The 25,303-nt window shown below is 39.2% G+C and overlaps 1 protein-coding gene across 1 annotated transcript in view; it reads left to right on the top strand.

Annotated features, from left to right (window-relative positions):
* dmd (dystrophin) overlaps positions 1–25,303 on the top strand; it is a 586,555-nt gene that overhangs the window by 175,896 nt on the left and 385,356 nt on the right. Inside the window, exon 9 of the mRNA XM_061978041.1 lies at positions 3,232–3,431. Coding sequence (XP_061834025.1) covers positions 3,232–3,431 — 200 coding nt within the window. The remainder of the gene's footprint in view (positions 1–3,231; positions 3,432–25,303) is intronic.

Genomic DNA, 25,303 nt, shown 5'->3' on the forward strand with positions numbered 1-25,303 from the left:
CCTTAAAGCTGCTGCTCTTCTCTCTGGCTCTACCTTACTAAGGTAACAGTGAACATGTGGACTGGGTTTTCAGTAATGTGGATGTTGGTGGAACATATTGGTTTGGATAATAAACACTGACAAAGGTTCTCCACCAATGTTCCCTCTAATTTTTCATGTGTCTGAGCAAACGTTCAAACTCCCTGAGCATTCCTTGGACGACATGTGAGCAACATCAGACGTGCACGCTGTCGCCAGCCCGGCATCACACCTGTACCAAAGCTGACATCATAACAAGTTCAATGTTTTATTAATCAAATAACAGCAGTTATTTACATTACACTGTTTTCTAATCTAAATGATTAATTAATCTAAATGGAAATAAAAAAAAAAAGTTTTCAGAAGCTGTATGTTGTATGTCTTGGGGGTTGCTGTAAAATAATTTGAAACATGTACCCCTTCAGAGATCACGATTTGTTCCCCTTGAAATATTCACATTTAGCACAATGAGATGTGGGCTGTAGTGCAAACATGGGATATAGTGGATAATGTTGTGTCTGTAAAATATATCATTACATACTTTTTATCAGCATTTATCTAATCTGGTAACTGCATTTCATGATTACTATGCTTAAATTAACATTCTTAATACAAAACCCAAAACCTGTGATGTTAGCACATTGTGTAAATCTTAAATAAGAACAGAATACAATGATTTGCAAATCTTTTTCAACCTATATTCAATTGAATAGACTGCAAAGACAAGATACTTAAGGTTCGAACTGGAAAACGTTGTTATTTTTTTGCAAATATTAACTCATTTGGAATTTGATGCCTGCAACATGTTTAAAAAAAGTGGCAAAAAAGACTGAGAAAGTTGAGGAATGCTCATCAAACACTTATTTGGAACATCCCACAGGTGAACAGGCTATTTGGGAACAGGTGGGTGCCATGATTGGGTATAAAAGCAGCTTCCATGAAATGCTCAGTCATTCACAAACAAGGATGGGGCGAGGATCACCACTTTGTGAACAAATGCATGAGCAAATTGTCGAACAGTTTAAGAACAACATTTCTCAACCAGCTATTGCAAGGAATTTAGGGATTTCACCATCTACGGTCCGTAATATCATCAAAAAGGTGATATTAGGTTCAGAGAATCTGAAAAAATCACTGCACGTAAGCGATGATATTAGATGGGCTCAGGAACACTTCAGAAACCCACTGTCAGTAACTACAGTTCGTCGCTACATCTGTAAGTGCAAGTTAACACTCTACTATGCAAAGCAAAAGCCATTGATCCACAACACCCAGAAACGCCGCCGACTTCGCTGTGCCCGAGCTCATCTAAGATGGACTGATGCAAAGTGGAAAAGTGTTCTGTGGTCTGACGAGTCCACATTTCAAATTGTTTTTGGAAACTGTGGATGTCGTGTCCTCCGAAACAAAGAGGAAAGGAACCATCCGGATTGTTATAGGCGCAAAGTTCAAAAGCCAGCATCTTTGATTGTATGGGGGTGTATTAGTGCCCAAGGCATGGGTAACTTACACATCTGTGAGGGCACCATTAGTTAAAAGGAAAGGCCGTGTAACACAGTGGTAAAAATGCCCTTGTGCCAACTTTTTTGCAATGTGTTGCTGCCATTAAATTCTAAGTTAATGATTATTTTCCCAAAAAAAAAAGTTTCTCAATTCAAACATTAAGTATCTTGTCTTTGCAGTGTATTCAATTCAATATAAGTTGAAAAAGATTTGCAAATCATTGTATTCTGTTTTTTTTTTTAATGAATTACACAACGTGCCAACTTCACTGGTTTTGGGTTTTGTACATGACACTAGGATAGGCAGAAATGTGATTGTGGAGTTTGGGTGTACATGTAGTGTCCGTTCATTTTGCCAAAATAAGAGTTAGCATGCAGCATTCAACTCCTTTAACTCTGCTGCAATAAATTAATCTGAAAAACAGCAACAGGCACGCATAATACGCTGTTGTTGACATTGATTGTGAACTGTATTAGTGTGTCGACCTGGCAGCTGCAGTTAATGTGTGGTCTTGGAGTTGTCCGACTGTTTTTGTGTTTGTGAACGCATCAATAACTCAGCCAATTGTGTGCGTCTTTTGGCGCAAAAGAAAGAAGGCGGGTGCGTGGAAATCCAACATAAAATGTGTTTTAATTCGATTACGGCAGAAACTGTCCATTATTGCTAGATATTAGTCCAGTAAAATGATTATTGATTCAGACCACCTCCCTCTCTTCTTTAAAACGTCTTATTTTTTTATCCGTTGGGACCAATTGATGTCACCTGTCACAGCAAAATGGTACGGAATGAATTGTTGTGTGTTTGTTTGTCATAGAAATTAGGTTGGATTTAGTTTTTGGATTCTGTGCGCTGCATTGATTTTCGGTGTTTGGAGGACACGACAGCAGTGCGCATGCGCGCACCTTAAGACCAGACCTGGGCAAATTACGGCCTGCGGGCTGTTAAGATTTTCACTCCGGCCCACAGGACGTTTCCAAAATTTAAAATGTAGCCACCATTATGATGTGCAGTGCTGTTTTCAAATGACCGTGAGTCTTGAACTATAGAAAGTACTTCAATGGTTGGAATCTGCGCTTTTGAGTGACATACAAGTTATTATGGTAATCTACGTCACAGCAGCTCAGATGAGGCATCAAGGAGTGAGGTTGGGGTTTGTTTCCAGAGCAGCGAGCCTGAAACGCGGTTGTCATGGAAAGACACAGAAGGAGATTTTCACAACAAAGTTCTGAAGAAAAATGATACTCGTATGCTTTAAGCACTGCTGCTTTAACTTCAAGATATGTACCCCTGTCAGCACTACTCAATGCTGAAAACACCTGCTGCACTTTCCCTACAAAAACCCCCCACACTTCAACACACCCCATTCGTCCCAATCTCCCGAATTCGAAGGTCTCAAGGTTGGCAAGTATGCGGCTGGCTTTGGGCCGGAACAACAAAGGGGGACTGAAGTTAAAAGTGCACCAAGGAATATTTAATCTAACAAATGTGAGTACAACGTTAACAAAATGACAAAACTAACATAAATGTACCAAACAAAGATCATATCTATGCATATGCATGGCAAAAATGTTATGAATAAAAACAGTCAAAGAGGGTTGATGTACACTCATTCCAAACTACTATTACTATTTGCTGTCAAGAAAAAAATAGATGTACAGTATGTATATGTTTAATTAATAAATGGTTTTCTCCCTTTTCTTTTCACTTTAGACGTGGCAGTGCCTCATCCCGACAAGAAGAGTGTCATCATGTACGTGACGTCGCTCTTCCAGGTGCTGCCACAGAGCGTTACCATGGAGGCCATCCAGGAAGTTGAGACGCTTCCACGGGCCGGTAGTGCCACCAGCGCCCCCCGCGTGCTGACTGAGGAACATTATCAGATCCAGACCAAACAGCGCTTCTCCCAGCAGGTCTGACACACAGATGTTGTCAAAACTCTTAACTTGTGTTACTTTATTGTTATTACCGCCTTGTTAGTTTACACTGAAACTTGACCACATCCATTCCAACTACCGTATTTTTCGAACTATAAGTCGCTCCGGAGTATAAGTCGCACCGGCCGAAAATGCATGATAAAGAAGGAAAAAAACATATATAAGTTGCACTGGAGTATAAGTCGGATTTTTTGGGGAAATGTATTTGATAAAATCCAACACCAAGAATAGACATTTGAAAGGCAAATTTAAATAAATAAAGAATAGTGAACAACAGGCTGAATAAGTGTACGTTATATGACGCATAAATAACCAACTGAGAACGTGCCTGGTATGTTAACGTAACATATTATGGTAAGAGTCATTCAAATAACTATAACATATAGAACATGCTATACGTTTACCAAACAATCTGTCACTCCTTATCACTAAATCCCATGAAATCTTATACGTCTAGTCTCTTACGTGAATGAGCTAAATAATATTATTTGATATTTTACGGTACTGTGTTAATAATTTCACACATAAGTCGCTCCTGAGTATAAGTCGCACCCCCGGCCAAACTATGAAAAAAACTGCGATTTATAATCCGAAATATACGGTAGTCCTATCAAGCGATTAAAAATAATTTGTGATTACCAATTATGATCTGTAATTAATCAATCTGAATATTTAATTTTTTAATCTTGCCTTAAAAAAATACAGAGAAAAGCCCTCAAACTGAAGTATTTAAATTTGAATTAAATTATTATAAAACATGATATACATTGTGACCAAAGAAAAAGTGGCTTTATGAAGTAATTTATTGTTTTTAACAGACTTTAGCATATGTGGTCTGTTTAATATACTAAAATAAAACATATTGTCCATACAAATTGCTGAAGTTATTAACACATTAAAAACAAGAACAGCATATTTCTGAGCAATAAGTATTGAATGTTGAAGTTGCTGCTTTTCCTTTGCTTTAGATCAAATAAAATAAATATAACAGACACATCAATCATAGTGCCAGCATGTTACCAATAATAGTTTAAGAGAACACATATAACAAATCAATGTTTCTATATTTGTCACAATTAGATGTTAAACTTTGTAAAACATTTCCCAAAGACCAGAGGAAATGGTTTTGATTGCTTTTTCAGTCACAGCTGTCTCTAACACGTACATAAATGTGCAACATTATCTCATGTGTTAAAGCTTATTTAACGACCAGTGTTGGGTTAGTTACTGAAAACCAGTAACTAGTTACAGTTACTAGTTACTTCATTTCAAAAGTAACTCAGTTACTAACTCAGTTACTCTCACCATAAAGTAATGCGTTTCTGTGAAAAGTAACTATTTAGTTACTTCTTTTTTTCTTCTTTTTTTTTAAAGCTCCCATTAATTCCCTTTTAGCCTTCATTTCAGTACTGTTATTGCACTGGAGAATAATACAATATGTTGATCATCTTGACATGCATTTGCATCACTGAACTCTGGTAAGCAATGTGGTCTACATACAACACACAAAGACAAAGTTTTGTTTCAAAGGGCCAATTTGTTTCAGGCCAGAACAAATTGACAAAACTATTTTAAATAGCTGCAACATAACATACATAAGTAACAAACAGCATAATAACAACATAGCTGTAAAGCAAGGAAGGCACACACTACATACACAAAGCCTAACCAGGCGTTTTTTTCTCAAGGAATTCTGAAACAAAATCATGTCTGAAGCCCAGAACACTCTACACATTTCCCCAGTTTTAGATTAGAGAAAAGGAAAGATTGGCCTGGCCCACTAGTATCCCTCTTTATGTTTGTGAACTTTATAAGTTAAAGTACCAATGATTGTCACACGTGGCGAAATTATTCTCTGCATTTGACCCATCACCCTTGATCACCCCCTGGGAGGTGAGGGGAGCAGTAGTATACACATTTAGACTGATGTGATAATCAAACACTCTAGAAGTCTAGAATGAAAGAGTATATAAGAGAATTGACAGAGTGTGTGTACCTTCAGTGATGAATGATGAGTAGAGGCAGAGTTAATCCTTAAGTGGTGGTGGTGGAGAGAAAGTGGCATCTGAGTCTGTGTCTCTCTTTACTAGCTTCGTCGAAGCATGTTGCTTTTGGAGGTGTTTCAGCAGATTTGAATTGCTGTTTTGGGCAGTAGGTGGGATCTTTGATCCAAGACACAACTTACATTTAACTAAAATATTATTTTCTTTGTGCTCGACAAAAGAAAAGTAGTGAGAATATCTACATATTCGACAAACTCGACGCAGCTCCGCCATGATCAGGCACGCCCCCCCTACCCACCCCTCCCTCCCCACACCCACACCCACACCCGTCTCTCTTCTCCGGCTTGTGACACAAGAAGATTCAGAAGGACGACACTGCAGCGCTCCAATAAAACACACTCAGATCTTCCGTTTCTAGCCGATACTACATAAAAAATAACGTAAAATAACGCAGTAACGCAACATGTAGTAACGGTAACTGAGTTACTGAATATAAAAAATAACACGTTAGATTACTAGTTACCGCCGAAACTACTTTTATTTTGTAACGCATTAGTCCCAACACTGTTAACGACAGAACATGAAGTTATTTACTTACGTGTTTTGCTTTTATTTTGTACGGCAGCAGACGTGCTTGCTCACATGACACTCATGGGCAGTTAAAACAGCATACTCTGCTCTGTGTGTTCTAATTTTAAATATAACGTACACATCATTGTACATGTAATGTAACATATCAACATATATGGATCACACCCGGAAGTGATGCCATTTCTCCATAACTGTAGTTTTGCGTAACGCTGAAAAAAAGCATTCAAATCAAACCTTATCCAATCAAATCTTTATTAATAAAGCACTTTTCATACATAAAACAAATGCAACACAAAGTGCCTTACATATTTAAAGCAATTCCCGGATGTCACATGTACAAACACACACACAAACACACACACGCACAACTCCATCCATCCATCCATTTTCTACCGCTTATTCCCTTTGGGGTCGCGGGGGGTGCTGGAGCCTATCTCAGCTACAATCGGGCGGAAGGCGGGGTACACCCTGGACAAGTCGCCACCTCATCGCAGGGCCATACACACGCACAACACACGCACAACTATCACTATTAATGTCTACAAAATCTTGGAGGGACTTATTGTTCTTCACAACATTCCACTGCTATGAGTGCAGTGCCCTTAATTCAAGTTACTCCATCCCCTTCTACTACGTAGCCAGGAGGACATCTATTGTTGGTGCGAAGGGTCCAGGAGCCGTTTCAGTAGTGTGAATGAGAGTTTTTCAGTAGTATGTGTGAGAGAAAAACATTACAGTTGTTTATGTGAGAGAATTTCAGTAATGGGTATAAAAGTGTTTCAGTAGTGTGTGTGAGAGAAAAACATTTCAGTTGTTTGTGTGAGAGCATTTCAGTAGTGTGTATAAGAGTGTTTCATAGGTGTGTAAGAGAGTATTTCAGTGGTGTGTGTGAGAGAAAAACATTTCAGTTGTTTATGTGAGAGCATTTCAGTAGTGTGTATAAGAGGGTCTCGGTAGTGTGTATGAGAGCGTTTCAGTAGTATGTGTGAGAGAAAAACATTTCAGTTGTTTATGGGAGAGCATTTCAGTAGAGTATGTAAGAGGTAATTCTGAATAATGTCCCTAACGGCCCCTCATAGCTTTGTCTCAAATTGTGCACTTCTGTACTTACACTATCCTTTTGAGTGCACAAGTTCTTCCACACTGAGAAGTACTGCAATATGTGATGCACTATCAATACCCCACTGTTGCAGTCTGAAGGCCAAGTGTAAGTATGGAAGTGGTTATGGTTATGGTTTGACTTTACTTTGAACATGCATACAGTTACAACATGATACATCCCAATTTCAAGTTTCTCTTTTCAACATGTTCGAAAAGAAGTAGGAAGAAGCTGAGCTTATTTAATCCTTCCCCTTTTCCATTACAAAGCAATTGCTAACACTTTTGTTCACTTCCTGTTCTCAAGTGTATAAATGACTCATTAGGGCCATGGTTACATGGTTACATTCAAAAGTAATGTATCATGGAGAGCTCATCAGACTGCCTGAAATGACCTGGCAGTGATGCAGCCTTAATGCAGATGGTCTAACTAGAAATGCAGCTGTCAACAGAGACATGGGTGTTCAGCTTGCAGAGACATCGAGCTTGATTCAGCCTTGAAGCTGATGGGAAAATTGATTGGCGGATTAAAAGTGTGAGAGGAGCCCTGATGTTGAGCTTTAATTAAGGCCTCATTTTACAATGAAAATCTGTCGCTCTTCCACATCATTCCTCTGTGTCACAGTTCTGAAAGAGCAGAAGTAGACCACTCTCATAACTTTCAGAGAAATATTAAATTTTGTACCTGTGAGGGTACACACAAAGCGTGCATGTGAAAAAAGATGATAGGTACAAACAAGACAGCAAGAAAAAAATGCGAACAGAAAATGAAGAGCTCCGTGAAAAAACAAACTAGTAGCAAATAGTGATATCGACGCATCATGGCAAGCAGGAAGAGTAGCAAACAGGGCTTGGAAGTATGAGGAACATGGAAATGTACATTAAAAGGTGCAGTTTGTAGCAGTTACACGGCTGTACTGTAAACCACCAGAGACAGAATAGGTATTTTGTTGTATATTCTCAAAGCTTTGCCAATATACATTTTGATTGAGACCAGTCTAACCCTAGAACCTTCTATCGCGCCTCCCAAAATGGTCTGTCTTCCCAACGCCAAAAACCTCTCTTTCCTTCCCCCTCCCTAGCCATAACACAAGCACAACGTCTCCCTAGCCATAATACATTCCAAAGAACTCAAGGTTAACACACACAGTTTGCTTGCTGACAGAGCATCAAGAGAAGAAGTGGAAAACACGAGCTGTTTTCAAATATGACAAAGAAATGGAAGAAGTACAACTTAAATTCGGATATATGTAAATATCTGCCTCCGACAATTCCCCCTTCAGATCTTCTAAAAAGATCTTTATCACTAGTACAACACTTCTAAAATACGCTCCTCTTTGAGCAAGCTAGTAAAAATTAAAAGCATAGTTACATGGGAGATAAACGGATGGAATCTATGTCAATGTCGTCACTCTCAGGGAAGGAAACTAGCATTTCTCGAAAGTCACCACTTTGCCAGACCCCCTTCAGTGACATAGCAAACCCAGGTTGTTCAGCAAGCCCCTCAACAGCATCACGAGTCAGGTTGGTCAGTCTCAACAGATTATAAAAAACATAGTTAATGCGTTCTACATTTTTAGTAGCAGTCACAGGGAAAATAGCACCAATTATAGGAAGGTTCTCGAAACCTGCACAGGATTCACACCACAATTTATGTTGTGGTGGGACCCCCCTTGGTTGTCCAATTGCATCAAAGTAAACACTCTCAGGGTTTCTCATCAAATCAAAGGAGCCCGTTACACTCCTCCGAGATAAAACATGGCGTCCTCTGCGGGAAGTTAGAGACCGCTGAAACAGGAGTTCCAAGGGGTGTTAATTTGGTACCGTCTAGGGTGACTGGGGTCACCAGTCTAATCATAGCACAAAGCCCAACGGCTGACGTCGGGATTCTAATGTACAATCTGTGCTCTCCACAATACCAGAATAAGTCAGCTCGTGCCCAAGGGCCTATCCTTGAGCCATCTATCAGGGTGGTGCACCAGGAGGGGGTAATGTCACCCAATTTGTAGGGGGATGAAGGGGGTCCTGTAAATTGAAAACACGTGTATTTCAGCTTTTAGGCCACAAAGGGAAGAAGTCGGGTGAAATTGTCAACAGGAGGGTGCACACTAACCAACAAATCACAACCTGGCGGTGTGGGTTCAGAAAACAAGGAGATAAGACAGTCTGAGCCATTAGTGTCAGTCAACTTAAAAGGGGCGGGGTAAGTGTGGGGAAAGGGACGTCCAGCGGAACAAGCAACACAGTCACCCAGGTCTTGGCTCTTAGCCATGCTAGTCATCCACCTAAGCCACAGGTTGCCTGCACCTGCTCCTAAGGTCAAAGCTACCAGGTCTTCAAGGGGGCAGAGGTAGTTAACGCCCTCTCAAGGACATTAATTTTAATAATTCCTTTAGGGTCTGTACCTGTCTGGTAAACCCTCAAAACAACATAAAAGGGACTAGGTATAACACCTGTTCTGGCAATTGTAGGGGAAAGGGGGTTCTGGGACCAATAAAGTTCCTCTGAAAGGTCATCCCTCTCAGAATAACTTTGAATTGTGGAGGTATGTTGGCATATTAAGGGTCATGGTAGTCTAAGGGCCCAGTGTAGTGGGTTACCTGCTTCCATAAGGGGCACCACTTACCAGAGTATGTTGTCCGCATCCGACACCAATAGTTCAGGTTTGAGTCGTAACAAAAAATAGAGGTTACTAGCACGGTAAGAACTAATTTTCCCCTCGCACTTAATCACACTACACAGGTCAGAAAAGTAAGTCTTGCTGTCCCCCTTGACCAAGTCTATTTCAAGTCCGCCGTACGTTCTAAGACACTTGTCAGTCACTGTCGTCGGGAAGGAAGAATTGAGACACAAGGTCAGTAGAGCAAGCCCAAACACCAGTCCGTCAGGGAATCCTACTGGGTATAACATCCTGCCTTTCAGAAATCAAAATCAGAGTAATTCAGGTAACGAGACGGGGATAAACATCAAACTTTTCACTTAATGTAACGACACAAATAGTATGCTGAAAGCAAGCAAGAAAAACTAAGAAACATCTAGCATATGGACTGGTCTCACAATCAATGGTATACAATATTGGAGTTGATCAGAGTAACTGTAGGTAGAAAATCTGGAAGATCTACACGACGATAGACGGCAGCTCAACGGAGAGAGGTGTCTCTCAGCGTCGTCTTTTAGGCCCCTTCCGTGGCAGGCTCCTCCGCGGGCGTGCGGAGGTAGAGGTGGTACCAGGTGTCCCCTGTACCAGCTAGTCGAAGGGCGTGGGACGTCCGTACCACGACCTTGAAGGGACCATTCCACCTGGGCTCCGTAAACTTGCGTTTGATGACCTTGATCTTGACCCTCTCAGTGGACGGAAGGGAATCTGGAGTGGCGGGCTGTCATCCTCGAATCTGTACAGAAGAACTGGCACACAAATTCTGCATTTTGTGTAAAATACCATTTTGGTTTTACGCTGATTCCTTCTTCCAGGGGGGTGTTGATCCTGGGAAGGGGCTGACCTGTATGCAGTTCATAGGGTGAAAAACTCAAAGGGCGGTAAAACAGTTTTATTCACGGACATTCGAATGATCATTAACGCTAATTGCAACATGTCAATCCAATTCAATTTGGTCTGTGCACAGATTTTAGCCAATTCGTTTTTGATGTTCTGGTTCATCCTTTCAACCTTACCTTGGGACTGAAGATGGTACCCCCAAACCGAACCTGTGTTCTAGTCCAAGAGCATTTTCGACCAAGGCTAAGTGAGTAATTTTAAAATGGGTGTTTTGTCTGACCTAATCTTTTTGGGGAAACCATGTCGGGGAATTAGTTAATTCACAAGCCATTTAATTACTGATTCTGCATCCTCTTTTGAGGTTGGGGTTGCTTCTGACCAACCACTGTGATTGTCAACACAAGTCAGCAAGTATCTTTTCCCTTTCACCGGATTGATCATATCAATGAAGTCAAAAACTATACACGGTTCACCCTCACCTCCTCCATATTCCAAATTGATTTACTAAACTACTATCGATGTGCAAAATCGTTATTTTCAAGTTAAATTTACAAACTTACAACAATTTAGTTATAACTTCTTCCCCACAGGAATATTGTTAAAGCTATTTTGTTGTACGGAGTCTGAATCCAAAAGTCTGAATCCACCCTCACCTCCTCCCCCTTCTGTTTCTGAAAAAGAGACTGTCAGTAATACTATCACTTTCAGAAACATCTAAGAAAAAGGTCAGCTAATAGTCAAGTACAGCAAGAGCAGGGGCGGAGGACAGGTCATGTTTGAGGTCAATGAAAGTCATTTCAGTCTCTGTGGACCACTGGAGGGCGGTATTAGGGTAGGGGACCCCTTAGCGAAATCAGAAATAACTCAAACTCAACTAAATCCAAAATTTTATGTACCTTATTCAATATGGTGAAAGCTTCAAAATATGCCTATATTTATATCGACACAAATACTAGAAAAACACTAACCTTATGGCGGATGCTTTTCGCAATAGTAATTTGACATTTCACCACGCCTGGTGGCCACAATAACAAATTAAGTCAAGCTCATGTTGTAGAAAGTCGAATGATGCGGACACGTTTGTTACTGAATACTTTCTATCAGACTTCTGTCATGGTGACTGTGTGTATGTAATAAGCAACTGTAGCCTACAGCCGGGGTGTCCAAAGTGCAGCCCATAGCTATGTGCTTAACAGAAAACTTAAACAATAGAAAATGTGGTTTTGGGGTGTCGGTGCAATGAGTGGCAGCTACGCCGTGTTTTATCATTGGACCTAAGTCTTTGGTTTTGTAGGCGGGACAAAGAGCAAGGGAACAATGTGGGACAGCAATTGTGTCCATCTTATACTATGCTAGTTGTAGCAAAGATATGTCAACATGAGCAGCCACACCTTGAGTTCCAACATATATAAATATAAAGGAGTCAAAGGCCTCCTGGCATGAACATGAGGCGAGTCGGGTGGCGGTACACACGGAAGCATCTCAGTCAGCCAGGGTTTTCACTGATAGAGCAGTTGGAGATGTCAGCCCTTTCTGGTGTTTCAGGCTGTGGTATGAGCTCATGGAGGAGCTTTGGTAGTGGTGTCGCAGCTTGGTGGTTGAGCCGTCAGGTAACACCAGGAAGGTTCCTTCTGTTCGATATTGAATGTCAGGGTACAGTCTGTAAAGGAGGTCATTACCAATTAGGCAAGGTGTGTGCAGGTCAACCACGAAGGGGTGCTTCAGCGAGAGTCCAGCAATCTGAACCGGAAGAGGTTTGGTGACCGGTAACATTCTTGTGACCTCAGCGAAGCCTTCGACCTTCAAAAAGGAAGCACACAGTTTCTTTGGTACCTCTGCATTCAGAAATGAGTGGGTGGCACCAGTGTCAATCACAAACTGATAACATTGTCCGTTGACACTTATGTCCAGCAGGGGGCCTGTCTGTATTTCCTGCTGGGGCTTCTGCCTTGGGCGTCCTTTGCCATGCCTGTATGATGTTTTGGCTGCAATTGGGAGCCTGTCTCGTTCAGAGGAGTTAGGACATTCACGTTGCCAGTGACCCGGCTGGTCACAGATGAAACAGTTTTCACCCTGTCTTGGCCTTAAAGCACCGTGTCCACCACCCGAGTCCAACCGTCTGGTCACACGTCTGGTGTCCTCCACCTGCTGGGACTCAAAAGCAAGGTCACCCACTGCTGAATATACGCTAGCTGATCTTTGACCTTTTGGTTCTTTTAACTTTTCATCTTCAGCGATCTGTAATTTAAGTAGTTGTTTCCTTGTTACTCTACCACCATCCTGCTCTGTCCAATTTTGCATGTGATGAATAAGATGTCCCTGCCATGTGTTGTTTTTGGCACCGTATATATCAGGGTTAGCTTTGTTTAAAGTGTTTAGCCAAAGGTTCCCTCCCTGAGGTACAGGTGGGAAAGCAAGGTCAACAATGGCTTGCATGTCTGTGACGGCCAAATGCTTATTTTGAAAGTGGCCCTTAATAGCAGCTTTATGTGTCAACAATGTCTGGTATGCACGCGCGAGGTTGCCATCTGCCGGAGGAAAATGGTCAGACGTGCAAAGGAAGGGGTTAAGAATTCGAGCCGATGTCTTAGAGAGGGCGTGTGAGTACCTCCCTCTCTTGGCACTTGAGTAGGGGGCGTTGGCTTAGTCAAAGTCTGGGCGGGTCGTTTGAATCGTCTCGCAAGTGCGACAGCCCGTCCTTATCTAATTCTTCTCTAACTTTCTTTTCACTTCCGTCAAACTCTTAAATTCTCAAGCACATAAGTTCTGTAAGCCTTCTTTTAAACCGTTAGATTTCTCACCCTGTGCTCGAGCCATGTCCTTATCTATTTCACCCTGATCCCCCCCTCCGTCTCTCCCCGCTGACTCCACCGTCACCAATAGCAACACACACACACAAGCATGCGCACACACACACAAGCACGCACTCACACACTCACAAGCACGCACTCCCACGCAACCAGCAACACACACACACACACAAGGAAAAAACTGCACGAACGCTCTTTCTCTGCGTTTCACTTTACCATAAAACTTCCAGTTACTTTTCTTTATTTACCAAACGTTTGAGTTCACGACTTTTCGAGTATTGTAAACTCCCTTTTAACCCTTATTTTTCAAACGTTCTCCTTTTTTTTTTTCTCTCTTTTTTCTTTTTTTTTTTTTTTTCTTTTTCTTTTTAAACTCTACCTGCCAATTTCATTGTTGACAACAGTACATTCATCACACTCTTCCCCCCCCCCCCCCCCCCCCCCACCGCCATCACATTCCTGTCTGTCACACTCCGTAGCCATTGTGTCTTTTGTCTCAGAATTTATCTTACGAAGGGCCTCAAACCCGTTACTCAGAATTTATCGTACCGTACGAAGGGCTTCAAACCCGTTACTCAGAATTTATCGTACAGTACGAAGGGCCTCAAACCCGTTACTCATTTAGGCGACGACCAATGACCCAGGGTGAGCTACACCCAACTATTAGTTTATTCGTCAATGAAACTGCCCGTCACGGTAGTCGAGACACAATGGCGCGAGATGACCACTTATTTACAGCTTTTTATGTAATGGCGGACAAGGGAGAAATGCAATCAATCCATCAAAATGTCCACTCTCACATCCCCGTCTCGTACAAAACACCTACTGTGTGTCTGGGGTACAAACAGTGTTTGACTTACATACTTCAAGACAGACTCCTAAAGCAGATTTTAGAAAAAGGCTCTGCTTACCTTGTTTTTGTTTGGCCACTAGTGAGTCTGTCCAGAAGAGTGTAAAAGGTGTCCAATTCTCAGCATGTCGCCCGGACGGGCCCCCAATTTGTTGCGTTTTGGACCAGTTGTTCCTCCCAGGGAATTCAAGTCAGAATTCGCCCCCAAGTTCTTTCCGACACTTAAAGCTGAGTTGAAAAACCACCAGAGACAGAATAGGTATTTTGTTGTATATTCTCAAAGCTTTGCCAATATACATTTTGATTGAGACCAGTCTAACCCTAGAACCTTCTATCGCGCCTCCCAAAATGGTCTGTCTTCCCAACGCCAAAAACCTCTCTTTCCTTCCCCTCCCTAGCCATAACACAAGCACAACGTCTCCCTAGCCATAATACATTCCAAAGAACTCAAGGTTAACACACACAGTTTGCTTGCTGACAGAGCATCAAGAGAAGAAGTGGAAAACACGAGCTGTTTTCAAATATGACAAAGAAATGGAAGAAGTACAACTTAAATTCGGATATATGTAAATATCTGCCTCCGACACCTCCCAGGGAATTAAAGTCACTGGTCAATCCCAAATCCTTTAGATGACATACATACAGAGTAAGAAGGACCATCAAGACAGAATAGGAATATTATCAAGTATTACTAAAGCTTTAGGAGACCAGTCCACACAAATACAGTCATACCGGCATCTCAAATTGGTCTAACATTCAAACAGGAAGAGGCAACTTCTTGAATACGAAAACAGCCCCCACTCTGTCCAGAAAGGAATACAGCCTCATTGTTGTAATACAGATAAGTAAGGCTGAAACGACGCGTCGACATAGTCGACGTCATCGGTTACGTAAATACGTCGACGCCGTTTTTATGCGTCGAAGCGTCGCATATTTACGTCACACTGCCGTCATGGCGGAGAGCAAAGCAGATGATGCGAGCGGTGCGAGCGAGGGAAAAAAAGCACGCCAAAAGTCGTCAAAAGTGTGGGAGTATTTCAATAAACGGCCTAATAATGTTGTAGCGGCAAACAGCTGTCTCGTCAGCTGACGCGCGAGCTCGCAACCGTGGCTGTTTAGCAACCAGCCAAACCCCACTTAATAAAATTATATTTTATCTTAGAGCACATCCGCATCCCTATTCACCTAGGCAACCCCAGGAAATGTATATAATTCGGCATTATTTCGGCCAGTCGGCTTATAAAATCAGAGCCGATCAGTTTACGTTCACGCGCAGGTATAACGCGGCGCGCTCCCGTCTCATCTGCTGGTGCGCGAGCCCAGTAATTAGACAGCTTTGTCAAATCAAGGAGTACAAAAGACGCCAGCGCAGAGTGGAAAAAGGTTTAGTTCATTACAGATAACCAAGAGTTGTGCCAAAAGTATGTAAGATTTAATATTTCTCTTTGTGGGTGTGGCGCACCTGTTGCGCTGGTGAGATTGGGGGGGGGTTGTGTGCATGTAGCGTGCTTAGTCTGGAGGCTAAATACACACAGTGTGTTATGTAACTGTTGTTTAGTGTTGATATTCTTTGCTTAGTTTGATAAATGTTGGAGCAGTTTGCTTCATCAGGAGGGTGAAGTCGCTCAACTTAAAGTGTTGGATTTAAGTGTGTTGGATCATTGGCTGCTGGTGAGGTTTCACTGCTAAATTAATAATATATTTATATTGAATATGGATTTTAAATATGTATCTAAATAGGTGGTTAATTGGTTAGGTATTTATGTATTTGCATATTGGGTTTTCTGTTGATTTATCTATTGTGTTTCTGGGTTTAATTGTATTTTATATGTATCTTGGTGCATTTATGTTGAGACAATTTATTTAAAATCTGTTTTAACTTAAAGGGAAAAGATGTGTCCATTTTCTTGCACTTGTTTAATGGTTAAGAGTTTGATAGCCTAATTAATAATTGTAAATTATGGGATTGATAATTGATTGATTTTTTTACAGCATGTTAATCTTGTGGTGTTTTGTCCTTAAAGGTTTTTCACCTACTAAAGAAGCTAAAGGCTACTAAAGAAGCTAAAGGCTACTAAAGAAGCTAAAGGCTACTAAAGGCTACTAAAGACAGCCAATGACAGCTAAAGAAACTAAAGTCTAACACTGCTAAAGATTGCTAAAAAGACTAAAGAAGAAAAAAGAAGCTGTTTCTTCGTTGGAAAAACTGTTGCAAACTAAAGGAAAATAAAAGGAAAAAGTAACTACGGTCTGGTCTTTTGAGTGAAATCCAGAAGCCACATTCAGCATTGGTACATCCCTTCAAGTGTGGGATAAGCACAGCGAAAAAAGCAAAACACTTGACAGTTGTTGTATGCACACTGTGTCGAGCGGAAATGGCCTATCATAGCAGCACAACGGCTATGAACGAACATTTGAAAAGAAAACACCCGACAGCGTTCTTGCCATCACCATCAACTAGTCAATCGTCCGCGTGCGTATACGTTGTCATCATTACACAAAAACATGAATGTGTCATTTGTATCTGCGTTGTAAATTCATAAACTAAAGCACCGTTTCGCTCTGAGAGGCGCGTTTGGCGTGCCTGTTCAGTGTTTACAAAGACGCGCTCCTCTTTAACGCTAACGTTAATTAGTTGTGCAAATACCTTTTACAACATTAACAGTTACATATACTATGTACAAACGAACAATTAACTTTCACTTTAATCATACTATCATTGTTGTGTTATTAAGCAAAATAAGCAATACTTTTACTTTTGTTGAAATGTTTACACTGTTACAGAATATTTCGTTTTGCACTTTTTTGTATTGGATGTTTATCTTTATTTTTGCACATTTTAAAGCAAAATAAGCAATACTTTTACTTTAGAAATGCTTATACTATTGCAGAATATTAAGATTTGCACTGGATGTTTACTTTTATATTTGCACATTAAAAAGCAAATAAGCTACTTTTAATTGTGTTAAATGTTAAAAGATTTAAATGTTTACATTTTAGTGAATTATATTTATATAGCGCTTTTCTCTAGTGACTCAAAGCGCTTTACATAGTGAAACCCAATATCTAAGTTACATTTAAACCAGTGTGGGTGGCACTGGGAGCAGGTGGGTAAAGTGTCTTGCCCAAGGACACAACGGCAGTGACTAGGATGGCGGAAGCGGGGATCGAACCTGCAACCCTCAAGTTGCTGACACGGCCACTCTACCAACCGAGCTATACCGCCCATTGTTACAGAATATTTTGTCATGTTGTTGTCAATGTTGACTGAGTGGCCATACTTTTTTTTTTTGTAAATAAAAGTCATGCCTTTTGAAAAAACTGGCCTACATTTATTTTTTCATCTTCATTTTAAATAAAAACATAATCGGTAATAGGAAAAATAATCTATAGATTAATCGAAAAAAATAATCTATAGATTAACCGATTAATCGAAAAAATAATCTATAGATTAATTGATAGAAAAATAATCGTTAGCTGCAGCCTTACAGATAAGCTAAAAACAGGAATACTCCAACTCCCACCTTCCTTCGACCTTCAAGGTAAAGCACACAGTTTACTTGCGGACATAAGATACAAACACAGAAAGAGTACAAATGGAAAAACACTAGATGATATAAACATGACTATGAATAAAGAAATAACTATTAAACATATATGCATTTTCCACAATAGCTACACAGTGAACATTTACTTTTTAGGACTAAAGGCCAAAAATATATGGGTGGCAGTGCAATATTTGGTTTGATAAAATTCATATTTGTTGCTGCATATGGTATGTATTCTTATATTAACAATGGCGCTCAAATATTTGTTCGTCAAAGTTTTGTTTTTTTAAACAGTTGTTTAACTGTAATTGTACAGTTAAACAACTGTACAACAACTTTTTTTTGTGCCAATAATATATTGAAATGATCTTGTATGCATGATGATGGTTACCCCCAAAGCTTTAAACATTGCTCATGGTGACTACTTGTGTCATGCAACAAAATGTCTACTTTGATATCTTGACTAAATAAACACATATAGGTAAATAATAAATCAATTATTTGGACAAAGACTTGGCAAATAGAAGGCTAAATCTTCCACATGTTATTCTTACAGGTGACCTATGATATTTTCCACTTTTCTGATTTCAAGGTTCAAGGTTTATTATCATTGTAATTCTCCACATGTTAACATACCATGCCCTCCCGCCTGCTCTGATGTCTATAAAATAAATATTTCTGTGTTTATCTGCCCGCAACATTTTATTCGGGGCTGTATTGTCAGGATGGACCACTAAAAAATTGGATTAGCCACTAAACTCAGACGGGGAAAAGACGGCACTGTTGCAATATTTCTATTGGTTTGAGTAAACAAAAGGAACGTAGGATAAAGTATTATTTTCTTTTTTTTAATTATTTTACTAATCTTGTCATGCACACAATAACATAAACGTGCGACATGCAGTGACATAAATGCTGATAAAAGCAGCTTTTGTTTAATTCAAGTTTGTATCGATCCAAGAGTGGGCAAGTGTAATGATTTATTGTAATGTTGTGACTGGTGAATCCATATAATGTGTAAGAAGTTTATTTTCAACCGTGTCTGAAAAAAAATAGGGGTGATGTTTGTTTTCAGAATATATATTTAATAAATGTTTACATTTTCAAAAGATACTTTTGTATTGGGTGTGATGTGGAGGGTTTTAATAACAATCTAAGGGCAACGCCTTTACAACTGAACAGCTTGCAGACATATGCAGAATCAAGGTTATAAATGTGACTGCGGAGCAAAATTTACACCAAAGCATATCCAAGCATAGACCACAAGGTAGTGTGTTACATGTAGATTAAAATAGGCACCATTTTGCAAATGCGGCCTTCTTCTTCAGAATCACCTTCTTTATCTTCCTTTATTAACAGTTCAACACATACGTTTTAAAGTCATCATATTCATGAGCTCAGTGATCCTCACACTGTGGTAAGCGGGTTACATCTAGTGTTACGCCAAATAATCACTTGATTAAAGTACAGTGTTTTATTTTTCTTTATCCAAACACAGTGTGACTGTTCAAACTGTGTGAAATGTTACAATGGCCAAAATATTGAATATAATTGTTAAATAAAACCTCTGCCTTGTTTTGATAAATACCTAGGCCTACTATGTTACTGTATTTTATTGTTCGTCATTATGGTGGTTCATGGTGAGCCAAGTTTTTTCTGAGGAGGGACTTGGGACAAGTTTGAGAACCACTGCATTAGCTAGTTATCATTAAGCATTTATGTACAAACCCCGTTTCCATATGAGTTGGGAAATTGTTTTAGATGTAAATATAAACGGGATACAATTATTTTCAAATCATTTTCAACCCATATTCAGTTGAATATGCTACAAAGACAACATATTTGATGTTCAAAGCGATAAACTTTTTTTCTTTTTGCAAATAATCATTAACTTTAGAATTTGATGCCAGCAACACGTGACAAAAAAGTTGGGAAAGGTGGCAATAAATACTGAAAAAGTTGAGGAAAGGTCATCAAACACTTATTTGGAACATCCCACAGGTGAACAGGCAAATTGGGAACAGGTGGGTGCCATGATTGGGTATAAAAGTAGATTCCATGAAATGCTCAGTCATTCACAAACAAGGATGGGGCGAGGGTCACCACTTTGTCAACAAATGCGTGAGCAAATTGTTGAACAGTTTAAGAAAAACCTTTCTCAACCAGCTATTGCAACATGAAAAGGATTTGCAAATCATTGTATTCCGTTTATATTTACATCTAACACAATTTCCCAACTCATATGGAAACAGGGTTTGTACATGATATTAGTATATATGTAATGTAGTAACAGGCACATTTATAATGACATTCAATATTTACATATTTTGATCATTTCAAACATACACGGCGCATTAATTTAAAAAAAATGTTTTCTTTTTTTTCTTCATCACTGATTACTGTATACTGCAGACTTTATAAAAGCCAACAAACATATTAAAACATTACTTACTGTACCAGGTCTGCTGTCATTAGAATGCCGACTGCTGGGCGCTTCATATATTCCTATTTAGATGAAACATGTCTCATCATCCTCACAAAGAAACGGGATGGAGGGGAACAAGCTGTCTTTTCGTCTCGTCCGCACCAGTTTCAGGTCCTAAATAGCTGTCAAAGTGTCCCAACTAGTCCGATTATATTCTCAGCCATCTACTTTCCAGGTGAGAGGCATGATTTATGATCTACAATAAACTTACAGGGAGCAGGGAAGCAAGGAAACATCAGACCACTCAATGATGTAAACATAGGGACACACAGAAGTGATCATGTCACTGTTATAAATAATTTGTCTGCGTTCGCGCTTATAATAACAATATCACTAATACTTGGTTAATATTCAAGTCACGAAATGTAAATTAAGTATAGTTGGCACTTTTTGAATGGTTATTTATCGGATTTTATGGGCAGAATAATGGAGCTCCCATTGGCTCCACTGTAAGCTGACTTTTATTTACGTTTATTTAATATTTGGAATGCATTAAAAAAAAAATCCATCCGTCGTCATGTCTTTCGTAATGATTGTGAACGATAGGAATTAAAAAAAAAAAAAGTGCAGTTCCCCTTTAAGGATCACTTGTTGGACTGTCAATGAAAGAAGACAGAAAGCAATTCCAAAGAAGAAGGAAGTATTTTCAAAATTGGAGCTTATTACATAAAGTACCGAAATAAGATAATTTTTAAAGTCAAATCTTCTAAAAAATGTATTGGAATTTGAATGTCAATATTTGTCCAATCATTTTGTCAGCTAAGTGAGAACTGTTGCTTGTTCAAGTTTTGGAATTCCGTTTGCCAAGTCTTATATCCAAAAAATGTTGTATTATTTATATGCACTTATTTTGTCATGTAATCAAAGCAGACATTTTGTTTCATGACCAAAGTAGTCACCATGAACAATATTTAAAGCTCTTGTGGGCAATCGGAACACATACAAAATAATTTCAATACATTATTGGCAAAATGTTGTACAGTTGTTTATTATATAAAAAATGTTGAGTGGTAGTAATAATTATAATACTCTTGGTATATGCTGACGCGATCCAAACTTTTGGACTCTAACTGTGTCCAAAAAAAAATGTATTGAACAATGTTAAAAAATGTATTGAACAATGTTAAATGTAATAGTTTCCTAAATTCACTGTATGATTTTATCTAACAAAATACTGTGCTGCAATCCATAATTGTTGGTCTTTAGTCCTAAAATAGTTTTCATTGTTTGGCCACGTATAAAGTCAGAAACAAACCTATATTATCATGAGCAAAATAAACAATACTTTAATGCCTCACTGTGTTATAACTACATTTACAATATAGCTTCATTAATAAAGCTCTATATTTTAATATTGAGGCTTTTTCAAATAAATATACAATGCATCCAGAATTAGAGGAGTGTGTTTACAGTATATCGTAAAATATGTTTAGTTTTTTTATGCGAGTATGAGCGTTGCTGATTTCCATGTCTGGAAAACTGTGCGTGAGCTCTATGCTTGGTCGAAAGGGTGCTCGGAAATACGCAACCTTTTCTGCATTAAATTGTTCTATAAACACCTCCGTTTCTGCACATTTCACCCCATTTGATACAACTTTTTTGTGCGCAGCAGTTAGTTACAACATTGGGGATTTGCTTGCACATCGTGGGAAGTGTTTTCTGACGAATGGAAGAGGAGATTATAGCTGCCATATTTTCTCTCACTTTCCGTAGGTTTAATGGCCATGAGCATTGGAAGGCAATGAACTGCAAATTGAGACGGACTCTCTGAGTAGAAGCTGCCATAGGGCGTGGTGTACTGTAGATCAAATTTCAAATGGTAAATTTGATCCACCGGCTGTGACCTTTAATGCTCAGTAATGCTGAGGTCAGTGTCCTGCTATCAGGACTGAATCACAGCAGAGAGTGCTTACTGGAAGTAATGGCTGCTAATATTATTACCTCACTGCGCTTAACGGCTGCATCAGCCCTCCCTGCAAGCGAAGGGAAAAGGTGTCGGTTTCGAAAGCATGCGTGGCGAATAAAGGTGTCCAATGCAGACATAAAGAGCAAGCAGACAAGTACTCAATGAAACCAGAGCCAGGGGAAGAAGAGCAGGAGTTACTATTATCTTTCTACCCCCTCATCTGTCATTATCAGAGCTAAGCTGTCACTGCCTACCTGTATCAGTCCCATACTTCTGCTTTTAAGGTTTAGGGCTGTTAAGTCAGCTTTATTTTTTTTTACTAATAACTTGTTTGTGGTAAAATGGTAAATGTGTTTGAGCACATTTATCCACCTTAACATACTCAATGCACTTAGACAAGGTCTGCCATCAGCGTGTGAATGGGTCAATGTGACATATACTTTAAAGCGCTTTGGGTATCATTCCAGGTATAGTAAAGCGCTATATAAGTTGAAGGAGATAGATATCTACATATATCCATATTTAAGAGTTATTTCTTTCTATAGTCATGTTGGAAATAACTAGTGTTTTCTCTTTGTGCTCTTTCTATTTTTTCTCCATCTCATGACCGAGGGTACACTGTGGACTACCTTGAGTTCGGAATGCAGGGAGTAGCAATACTCCTTTTATTTGTTAACTCATCCTGTCTCTAGCTAAGGAGAACAATATACATGTGTATTCGTTCTGGAGGGTGGGGGCGAGGGACATATTGAAGAACACAGCACTTGGGTAATGTTTGTCGGATCAACTTGGCTACGCAATTGAATGTGTTGTCCTAGGCTGGTCTCTCCAAAGCTTTGGAAAAAATACAAAATACCTATTCTGTTCTGGGTGATCATTTAAACTCAGTTTATATGTCATCAAAAGAACTTGGGATTGACCAGTAATTTAAATTCCCTTGGAAGAACATCTGGTCCAAACGCAACAATTTACAGACCGTTTACCTTGTTTTTACAGTGATGGCACAACAACAAGAGTAGGATCAGTATCTTGCTGTAAGAATACTTACACATGGCCACCGGGGGACTGAGAATCAAACCCACATCTTATAGTTTGGGAGACGACCCCTCCACCACCTGTGGTATGCTGTTTTTGATTCACTACAGCAAAGGTCCTCAATTATATTTGTCCCAGGGACAGATTTTTCCTCATCAGACACTATAAGGGTCGGAATTGTAAAACAAATAATAACAAGAGCATAATATAAATGTGATAAGAATAATACCGTATTTTCCGAATTATAGTGTGCACCCACTAGATTTTAGGAAAAAAATAAAAAAGTCCACAGCTTAGCCACGCCGGACAATAAGATGCAGATATATACGTTGCGAAATAAGTTATTTTACCATAAATATTTTGTAAATGTTTATTTGCATACCCTAACTGTTTCCAAACGGTGCCTGTAACACGGCAGTAAAACGGCTGATAAAACAAAACAAAAGTCATCATCATGGACACATCAGCTAAACAGATTCAATTCCTCCACGGTGACATTTTGGTGAATTTACTGAGGAATTTGTTCCTTTTTGAGGACCCCTGCAGTACACTTTGTTTATAAAACAAAAAGAAGAAAATGTAAATGTTTTAGACCTACATACTGATTACATACTGTTGATCTTGGTATGTAGATAAAAAATTATATTTTGATGTACATTATGACATAGCACATATGTTTTTTCACAATAAAGACTGTGTATTTCATTTTCATCTCATGAACATTTTTTTAATTTGACTTACAATCTTCCTAAATATATAGGCAGTGTCAGTGTAAAAGGTCAAATAATAAAAAAAATAGCATGATGTTAATAAAATAAAGTCAAACAGCATTTTAAAACGGTTAATAGAAAATGTACAGACCACTGACATTTTTACACTCTTGAAACTTTAACTTGTTTGTGATAAGGTTAAGAAAATAGGAATTCTAACAGTTGTGTTTTGTCACAAATGATGCATGTTGAATATTGATATTTCTGTATGTATATAGCTGGGTGTGTCCTCAATACAACGTCTGATCTCAATTACTATGTTTACACTGCAGGCCAAAATGACCAAATTGTATTTTTTCAATATCAGATTTTTTCCAGCTGACTGTTTACACTGCAAGGAACATGTGATCTTAATCAGACTCCAGTATAAATTTGCACAGACCCCAATCTGGCCCCGATGTGGCCTCCACTTATCTTGCATGCACAGTTTGATAAAGTGAAAACAAAGGAACTTGATCCGATTCCATTAATGAGCAAAGTCGCTACTACTACCCGGTACAAGAATAATAATAATAATAATAATGGATTAGATTTATATAGCGATTTTCTATACACTAGACACTCAAAGCGCGCACAGAGAAGAACCCATCATTCATGCACTCCATATTTACACTATGGTGGTGGTAAGCTACATTTGTAGCCACAGCTGCCTTGAGGTAGACTGCCGGAAGCGTGGCTGCCAATTTGCGCCTACAACACCTACAACCACCATCACAAAAAAATTATAAAAGTTGCCACACCCTAAAAATGTTTTTTTTTTTTTACGTGAAAATAAATTAAAGTAATATAATGTACGAATAAATGTATATATAGTGTAATATGTTTTGGAGGATTCTGCACGTTTTATGTCTGTTAAGTAGAGGAGACACGACTGACATCAGCGTGGATCTACGTTAGCTTTATTTTTCAACTCACTTACGTAAACAACTTAAGCAATATATGTTACATGTAAGTAAATACAGGGCAGCGTACATGTCGATTCTGGTCCTTCAACAATCGCTCTTTCTTCAGAATCAAAGTGTATGATATATATATATATATATATATATATATATATATATATATATACATATATATATATATATATGTTCAAATATTACATTATATGCACGCTATTGACTGATTTACTGAAAATTTGGCCGCCGAAAAAGTACTTTGCTCACCGAAACCGAATGTTGTGATGACCTATTCACTTCCGGTGGCGGGCAACGTCTTTCCCCGCGCACAAAAATGACGTCGCTCGCCCAAAGATGACG

The sequence above is a fragment of the Nerophis lumbriciformis genome, linkage group LG01, assembly GCF_033978685.3.
Source record: "Nerophis lumbriciformis linkage group LG01, RoL_Nlum_v2.1, whole genome shotgun sequence".
Classification (NCBI taxonomy): domain Eukaryota; kingdom Metazoa; phylum Chordata; class Actinopteri; order Syngnathiformes; family Syngnathidae; genus Nerophis; species Nerophis lumbriciformis.